Source organism: Pundamilia nyererei, unplaced genomic scaffold (assembly GCF_000239375.1).
Source record: "Pundamilia nyererei isolate P.nyererei 1_Seehausen unplaced genomic scaffold, PunNye1.0 scaffold00001, whole genome shotgun sequence".
In the NCBI taxonomy this organism is placed as follows: Eukaryota; Metazoa; Chordata; class Actinopteri; order Cichliformes; family Cichlidae; genus Pundamilia; species Pundamilia nyererei.
In genome coordinates, this window is record NW_005187402.1 from 12,595,234 (window position 1) to 12,604,682 (window position 9,449).

General features: G+C 41.6%; 1 protein-coding gene across 1 annotated transcript; it reads left to right on the forward strand.

The window, feature by feature from the left end:
* The first annotated feature begins 2,316 nt into the window (after window positions 1-2,316).
* On the forward strand, window positions 2,317-5,859 carry LOC102209292 (protocadherin beta-15-like). Its single transcript, XM_005719922.1, has one exon. The coding sequence runs from the start codon at window positions 2,370-2,372 to the stop codon at window positions 4,857-4,859; it is 2,490 nt and encodes an 829-aa protein (XP_005719979.1). The 5' UTR covers window positions 2,317-2,369; the 3' UTR covers window positions 4,860-5,859.
* Window positions 5,860-9,449: the final 3,590 nt, after the last annotated feature.

A 9,449-nucleotide genomic window follows, 5' to 3' on the forward strand; every position in this document is an offset into this window, starting at 1 on the left:
AGAACCAGTGACTTTAAGTTTGTGACATCATACAATGACGACACGCTGCCTGCTGACCAGACTCTGAAGAAAAGTCCATCAGATTTTGCTGATGTCTTTGGAGACCTGGACGGGTGCACAGAGGTATGAGTTAATATAGCAATGATTTTATCAATAGCCTTTATTTAAAAAAATAAAAAATAAACAAACAAAAAAGAATATAAATAGTTAACATTTAAAATAATCGTTTTAAACTCTCGCATAATTTCCTTACCCAATAGTTAAACTTAGAGAATATATTTTGTGCAAAGTGTATTTAGTATTCGGTTTCTATACACACACTTCGCCAATCTTTCTTTTCTCTGTGCAGGAAAATGTTTGAAAACTGTAGCTTTTTTCTATCTCCTTGGTGCTACGTAATTTCTTGGCTATGGTTTACTCGTATTTTTTCATGTTATGTCGTTATTTTACTTTATTTTTCAATTCATCTCATCATTATATTTTATTTTATGTTATTGTATTTATTTTTCATTTTCTTTTATTTCTTTTATTTTGTTTATTTTTAATTTATTAGTCTTTCAGCTGCACAAAAAAAAAATGTTATAGAACAGTGGTGTCGAACTCCAGGTCTCGACGGCCGGTGTCCTGCAGGTTTTAGATACCACCCTGGGTCAACACACCTGAATCAAATGATTGGTTCACTACCAGACCTCTAGAGAACTTCAATACATGTTGAGGAGGTCATTTAGCCTTTTAAATCAGCTGTGATGGATCAATGACTCATCTAAAATCTGCAGGTCACCGGCCCTCGAGGCCTGGAGTTTGACACCTGTGTTACAGAATAACAGTTAGTTAGTTACTTATGAAAATATGACTTCACAAAATGTCTTGCCCACTGACACAACACTGTTCACTAATATTAATTTAATTTAATTTAATTTAATTTACACCGACTAAACCTGTACAACGTGAAATGGCATTGTTTTAGTGTTATTTAGTTTGAGACTTCATAGCTGCATGATCATCCTATCCAGCTACTTTTTGTGAGATTAGTTTATTTTGTATATATGCCTTTGTTTTATGCCCCATGAAGCCAAATTCTCTTTTGAAATATTTTAACCCGTTATGAATCCTCATGTATCAAAGCTGTCATATTTTTCACAGTGCAGAGAGGGAAAAGGCCCTTTGCCACTGCATTCCCCTCAGACTTGCCACCTTTTAATATTAGACTTCCCTGTTTATCTGAGATAAGCATGTCATAGCTACTGTTCTCTGATGTATGGATAATCACTTAGTCACAGTTCTTTTCATATGTGGATATATTATTGTTAATCTGTAGCTAGAGCTGCAGTGCCATGGATATATTTATGTGTATGTTGCTGGATGGTGTTGCTGTTTCAGCAAGAGGAAGTAGAGTGATAGAGTGATTCATCTGTCTCTTAGTGTCATTACTTATGGAAATAAACTGGATTCTGGAGTGCTCCGTAGCAGCCACTAGAGGGATTATGTTGAACAAAGTAAAGCCAAGCATGCGAGATCATCAATAACTTTTTCTGCTTTTCATTTCATGACTTTGTGTGTGTGTGTGTGTGTGTGTGTATGTGTGCGTGCGTGCATGTGTGTGTGTGCGTGCGCGTGTGTGCGTGCCTGTCTGTCTGTCTGTCTGTCTGCCTGTCTGTTTAAGTCCAAATGATTTGGCATAAATAACATTTTGTGTAGAAATAACTCCTGTCCCTGTCCTTTTGGGACAATGTGTTTAATAAATAGAGAATAAATTGAGTGGTTCTAGGTCAGAACTACTTTGTCTATCAAAATACTAATCAATCACATAATCAATCGGGGCCCACATCAGATCCTGGATCCCATACTAGACTCTGTTACATTATATAAATATTGCTTTAACTGTGTCCATATCGTGTTGTTTAAAATACAATGATCGTATTTGTCTTATTAGTAGTTATAGCAGTTAATGTTCAGCTCCCAACTTGAGCTCACTTTGGTTACGTGCTGGAAGGTGATATTACAGACAGCTGCAGTTATTCTCTCAGTCTCTTGGTGACGCTCTTTTATAAAGTCTGAGTCATGGATGCTCATGTCTTCCTCTATATGTGTCAGTGGAACTAGAGTATTGGGTTAGGACCGGCGGCTGTGTATACATGCGCATTTCTCTTTTTATCGTGTGTGTGTGTGTGAGGGGAGAAAAGGAGAGAGGCTGTATGTGGAGCTGTCTGAGAGAGGGAGTTAGAGAGAGGGGGAGAGAGAGCTGAAAAACGAGGTTAGAGAGAGAGAGAGAAATCCGAGCTGACAGCTTTCTTAATAGAGCATGATTAACTCAGCCAGAGAAGCAGGAAATCGTAGGATTGCAGTTGCATTTTCAGTTCGGTATTTGGATGTATGTTAACGACTTAGCTATAATGTCGACAGTGCATCCATTTCTGAAAAAATGTTTATTGATGATGCGTCGACCTCAGTTAAAGTGGTGGCTGCATTTTTCATTTCTTAGTCTCCTTTCCGCTGTTTCGTTTGGAGAAGTCCGTTATGTTCTTCCAGAAGAGATGCAGAGGAGCTCTGTGATTGGAAACGTTGCGCGGGATCTGGGGCTGGAGGTGAAAGAGCTTGATGCTCGTCGAGCCCGTGTTGTTGCAGAAGGAACAAGCCAGCTGTGTGAACTGGACACTGCGTCAGGCAATCTTTTGATCAGCCAACGGATAGACCGAGAGGAGCTCTGCGCACAAGCCACTGCCTGCATTTTACAGTATCAGCTTTTACTTGAACAGCCCCTTCAAGCATTCAGCATAGTTTTGGACATTACAGATATAAATGACAACAGCCCAGTGTTTCCTACGGGGGAGATAAAACTGGATTTAGTGGAATCCACAGTTCTAGGGAGGCGCTTTCCCTTAGAGAGCGCGCATGACCCCGATCTCGGCACGAATTCTGTCCGTGAATATACACTGAGCCAGAATGACAATTTTGCACTGGAAATGGGTAACCAAATGAACGGAAATGCTTATCCTGAGCTAGTTCTTAAAAAGGCATTGGACCGGGAGGCACAAGTTGAACATGTACTGAAAATCAATGGAATTGACGGGGGAAATCCGGCTAGATCAGGAACTGCTTCTATCCTTATCCGTGTTTTAGATGCCAATGATAATGTCCCAGTTTTTAGCCAGCGAGTTTTCAAAGCCTCTGTGCCAGAGAACTCAGCCATAGGGACTGTCATAACCACGCTACAGGCCACGGACCTGGATGAGGGGGTGTATGGGGAGATAACTTATTTCTTCAGTCATCTGTCTGACAAGTTGGGAGGTGTTATTGAAATTGACCCTTTAAGCGGAGAAGTTCGCGTATCAGGTGTCATTGACTATGAAGAAGCTAGCTCACACGAGCTAGATGTTCAGGCTAAAGATGGCGGTGGCCAGGCCTCACACTGTAAACTTATAATTGATGTGATTGACGTGAACGACAATAAGCCCGTGATAGAAATAAAGTCGGCCTCTTCTAACGTGGCTGAAGACTCCAAACCAGGGACTATGGTTGCTCTGATTAATATATATGATATGGACACTGGGAGCAGTGGGCGTGTCACCTGTACGATCTCAAAAAATGTTCCTTTTAAATTAGTATCGGAGGTCAAAAACTATTACATGCTAGTGACTGATGGAATATTGGACAGGGAAGTGCAACCAGAGTATAACCTCACAGTAACTGCCACTGATGCGGGCTCTCCCCCACTTACTAGTGTAAAAGTTATACCAATCGCGATTAGCGATATAAATGATAACCCCCCGACATTTATGCAAAGCGAGTACAATGCCAACATCTTGGAAAACCAACCCGTTGGCACGTTTGTCATTAAAGTCAAAGCGGAAGACGTTGACGACGGGTCTAACGCTAAAATCCAATACCAAATATCAAAGGACACAAACTCAGAAGTGTCATCTTTCTTAAGCATCAACTCAGACACGGGGGAGGTCTTTACCTCACGCATGTTTGACTACGAACAGTCAGTTTACTTCCAAATTAAAGTGACAGCTAGAGACGGCGGTGGGCCTTCACTTTCCACCACCTGCATTATAAATGTGTTTATTAAGGACCAAAATGACAACGCACCTGTGGTCTTATATCCTGTGCAAAGTAGCGGTTACATTGCTGAAGATATGGTACCAGCTGAAGCGCCTAGAGGTTACCTGGTTACTAAGGTGGTGGCTGTGGACGCTGACTCAGGTCATAACGCATGGCTTTCTTACAGAATAATCAAAGCAACACGGCCTAACGTGTTTATGGTAGATCTGCATACAGGGGAAATCAGAACAACGAGAACATTCATAGAGGACGATGAACCAAAACATACTATTGTTGTATTAGTAACGGATAACGGGCTCGAATCTCTCTCTGCCACTGCGACAGTCAGCATAATGCTTGGTGATGGGCTCCCCGTTTTAAGCGAACTTTTAGAGTTTGCAGATGAGTCACAAGAGAGCGATAACTTAACGCTCTATTTGATAATCGCTCTTTCAACCGTGTCTTCTATGTTTATCCTTCTAATCAGCGGAGTGTTTTATTTTAAACTCTGTCGGCGTGGCTACGTTTACCGTTCAACCACAGCCAGTCTGCCCGTTTTCCCCACGACCTATTGCCCCTCTAGTTTTGCAGATTTTAGCCGTTGCGGCACCTTGCTGAATGATGAGCGATATGATTCCTTTATGACCACCGGGTCGTGGAGAGGTGATTTTCGTTTCGCATCAAATACAGACACCGACACTCTTAAGAAAAGAAGTGCGGCTTATCAGAAAAACACACTGAGGCGCCTCAGTGCAGACAGGGCAACGCTGAAGGTGAGGGCAGGTGCACCGCATCCCTGTTATGTGATCAAATGAGAGTGTGCCATAGCATGTTTTAACATGTTGGATTTGAGATGGACCTTTTTAACAAAAATGTTGTAACTGGGGTTTCTTTAAAAACTAAATAAATAATTAATGCTTCTATATAATTACTTTAAATATACACGTAATGGATCTAGTGGTTCTAAAAGATTTTGTCTTATATATGGGTGTATTTGTGCACGAATATGTTGTCTTTTATATATAACCTCAACTTCACCGCCACATTGACATATTGGACACAGGTAGCAGTCTCAAACTTATAGGTGTTGATCTTTTGACATATTATTAGACATAGTATCACAGAAGTGTAACTAAAGTATGTATTGTATTTATTTATATTGCCTGTGACAGTTAAATGTAGCGTTTAGTAACTTTATAAATTTTCTGTCATTTTTTTACATTTATTTTCTGTTTTTAATCTAAGAAAAAAAATATTCTATGGTTGATCCCCTTTATCTTATCTGAACAAGTAACAGACACAACATAATATTTGTAATACCTTTCAGTGTGGAAAACATATAACTGATTTAATACATTAGTTGAAATGTCTCATTTTCTGCATTCAAAATGCAGGGCAGACCGTTATGACTTCTTCATTCATCCCTATGTCTTTTGAGAGTGATATAGTTGAAGAGAAGTAGTCTTAAGTCTAAGTCTTTTGCTTTGTCTGTGGTATTTTTGTTTTTGCCTGAGTAAAAACATTATTTGCAATTGTAATTTTCCATATACAGCCTGTTTTATTTTTCTCTTTGCTTTACTGCAGCCAACTTTTGTCATTGTTTTCATCCTTCATTTGCCCATCTATTATGTTACCACTTATCCAGCTTGGGGTCTTGGGGCTTGAACCAATCCCAGCTGACATAGTACACCCCTGTGAGGTTGTCAGTATTTTTATTTATTTGGGGGGGGATCAAATAAAGCTTTGCACCACATACCTTTTATTGAACCATATGTCAATAGATTTTGTGCATTTGATGAAAAATAAACTTTTAGAAAAGCATCCCTTTTCCTTTCTGACTAATTTCCCCCCCATAAACAACAATAACAATAATAATAACAGAGCAGTTCCTGCTTATAGTGGTCACAAGTGAGGTGAAAGAAGAAAGAAAATTCCCATTGTGTGTCACTAGAATAACTAGTTCCTGATTTGTTGCTTCTTAACTTCTGCTTTCAGGTAACCCGTTTTAATTTCTTTTTAATTTACTCCTCTAAATGGAAGGGGGTGACCGCTTGCACACTCTCAGAACTCATGAGAACATAGTCACATATTTAAAATTTAGCTTATGGGAGATTGCCTGCCTTTTTTGTGTGACTCTTTTTTTTCCTCCTGTGCCTTTGTCTACCAGATGTGCATTAGTCTATGTAAGAGCCTTATAGTTGCCTTTCATAGTTCTTTATTGCCTTTGGTAGACAGTATATCAAGTGCAGGAACTTGTAAAAGAAGGAAGTGGGGGGTTTGGCCACAAGAGGGTAGACTGGACAAAATAATATTACTATATTCTTAAAAGTTAAATGCAAATTTCATAATAAAATACATGTAGATAACTACATACTGTTATAGTTTAGACTTTAATTGGATGTATTAGAATGATTTGGTAATTGTCTAGTGACAGTTATTTCTCAGTGTGAAAGATCATCAGTAGTCATCGGTGACCCTATTATACCTGTTATACCTAAACAAACTAGTGTTAGTGGTGTTCCCCCCCCCTCCCCTTCCTTTTGTTATTAGACTCTACCCTGGCCTACTTAACATTAAATTTAGAACATAAAACAGTAAACACACAACAGTAAAAGCAAATCATATTTATTCCTACATTAAAAAACAGTGTATATATATATGTGTGTGTGTGTGTGTGTGTGTGGTGTGTGTGTGTGTGTGTGTGTTTGGCTGTAAGCTTTATTCAGGTCAGTAGTTAAAATCTTACACAACACCTAAACTGTGAAGTGTGTGCATGTGTTTCTGTGTCGCATAAGGTGCCTGAGTGTGCCTATTCTTGCATACTATAGAGTGCCATGATGATGAAGCAAAGAGGTTTTGTCGTGAAAAGAATACCCTCATGAATTCATATGTGTTTCTGTTATAGCTCCAGGCCCATTTGTGCTCTCTCTCCCCCCCACTCCGCTTAGTAATAATTCAGCGGGATCTGAGGTCGTAAGGGGGTGGCTGTAGCTCAGGTGGGTCACCTACTCACCGGAAGGTAGGCGGTTCGATCCCAGGCTCCTCCAGTCTAAATGCCAAATATCCTTGGGCAAGATATTAACCCCATGTTGCTCTCCGATGCATTCATCGGAGTGTGAATGCGAGTGAATGTTAGATAGAAGCACTAAAAACCTTAGATAAAGTGCTTGTGTGAATGGGTATGATTGGGTGAATAAAGTGCTTTGAGTGCTCAGTGAGAGGAGAAAAGCGCTATATAAGAACCAGTCCATTTACCATTTGTGCTCCTAATTTCATCTGTGCTAGGAGTGGAGGAGTACCCAAGATGACGACCCGGCAGTCTCCTCAAATTAAAGGTTTTCTTTTTATTTAGTGTATTTTTGTTTCACTTTTTCTCCGACATGCAGGAGCACAAATGCAGTACAGCAAAACTGAACTGCTTGCGGTTCTAAACCACAAAAACCTGCACACCTTCGCTGACAATGACTGGGACTCAATTCCCCCTGAGATCCGGGGGGTCACTGACTCCAATTCCACCGCTAAAGTGAGGCGACGGAGGCACAGGAAACAGAAGAGAGCGGGGCTGAGGGCTAGGCTACGTGCTAACCCACCCACTGGCTATTCTGAGCCTCTTCCTCACCAACTCACGGTCACTAAATAACAAGATGGATGAGTTACGACTGCGGATCACCTCACGCTGTTTGGATTACTGTGTTATGATCATCACAAAGACTTGGTTGGACTCTTTTACCCCAGACACTGCGATTGAGCTAGCGGGCCACGCTACATTCACAGCGGACAGGAACAAAGAGTCTGGTAAGAAACGTGGAGGAGGTCTGCTAGTATTTGTAAACAATAACTGGCGCACCAGCAACACAGTTAAAGTCGTCCACTGCTGCCCGGACATAGAATATATGATGGTGCAGTGCAGACCCTTCTACTTGCCGAGAGAGCTCACAGCGATCACAATAATAGCAGTTTATGTGCCGCTGCAAGCTAATGCTAAGTCAGCCATGGAGCTACTCGGGCGCTCCAATAATAAACAGCTTACAAAGCACCCGGACTGCGCTGTGATCGTGGCAGAAGATTTTAACCACGCAAACCTGAAATCTGTCCTGCCTCGATTCTTTAAAAACGCGAGCTTTCCGATGAGGGAAAACAACACACTAGACCAGGTCGACGCCAACATCCCAGATGCCTACAAAGCAACCCGACTGCCTCATCTCGGACTCTCTGACCATCTCTCTCTGTCCCCGATCCCTGCTTATAGACCTCTAATTCAAAGGTAAAAAAACATCGGTAAAAGCAGTACGAGTGTGGACCGCGGAAGCCACCACGGCCCTACAAGGCTATTTTTGATAACACGAATTGGAGTGTATTTGCAGAAGGATCAGACTTTGAGGGCCACACATCTGCCGTACTCTCATACATACGCTTATGTACTGAGAGTGTAACAACAACAAAGACTATTAATATGTTCCCGAACCAGAAGCCATGGCTCAACAGTGAGGTGAGAGCCCTACTAAGAGCACGTGACAGCGCCTTCAAATCAGGAGACCAACAAGTCTACAAAGAGGCAATCTCTGCTTAAAGGCATAAAAGAAGCCAAGTGCAAATACAAACAGCGCATCGAGGAACACTTTAACACAACAATGATGATTCAGCCTACGGAGAGGAGGTTCAGCATCTGAAGCAATGGTGTGACGACAACAACCTGCATCTGAACACAGCCAAGACCAAGGAGATGGTAATCGACTTCAGAAGAACAAAGCGATCTGAGCACTCTACCCTCTACATTGATGGGGAGGAGGTAGAAAGGATAGAAAGCTTTAAGTTCCTTGGAGTCCACATCTCGGCCGACCTTACCTGGTCCACAAACATCTCCCACCAGGTAGGGAAAGCACAACAAAGGCTATGCTTCCTCAGGAAACTACATCAGGCCCAATTACTCCAAAGACTGCTAGTAAACTTCTACCGCTCCACCATTGAGAGCCTTCTGACCTACTGCTGCACACTGGTTCAACTGCTGCACCGCGGAGGACAAGAGGAAACTGCAGCGGGTGGTGAGGACAGCAGAGCGGGCAATCGGCACTTCACTAACTCCCCTCAGAGACATCTATACTGGCAGACTTCAGCAGAAAGCCAGTATCATCATCAAAGACCCCTCGCACCCTGGACACTCACTTTTTTTTCCCCCTTCCCTCTGGTAAACGCTACAGGTCCATCAGGTCGAAGACAAACAGACTCAACAGAAGTTTTTACCCACAGGCTGTCAAACATGCCCTACCTCCACCCTGATTGGAGGATAACTGCACTGCCAACACTCATGGACATTACACCTTATTTATAAACCATATTTGTATTTATACTTCAATACAACCAACACATCTACCTCTTTATTATAACCTTATTTATTATATCACCCC

Bases quoted from the DNA above. Each gene is read 5' to 3' on its own strand.
- LOC102209292 (XM_005719922.1), top strand. From the start codon at position 2,370: ATGTATGTTAACGACTTAGCTATAATGTCGACAGTGCATCCATTTCTG.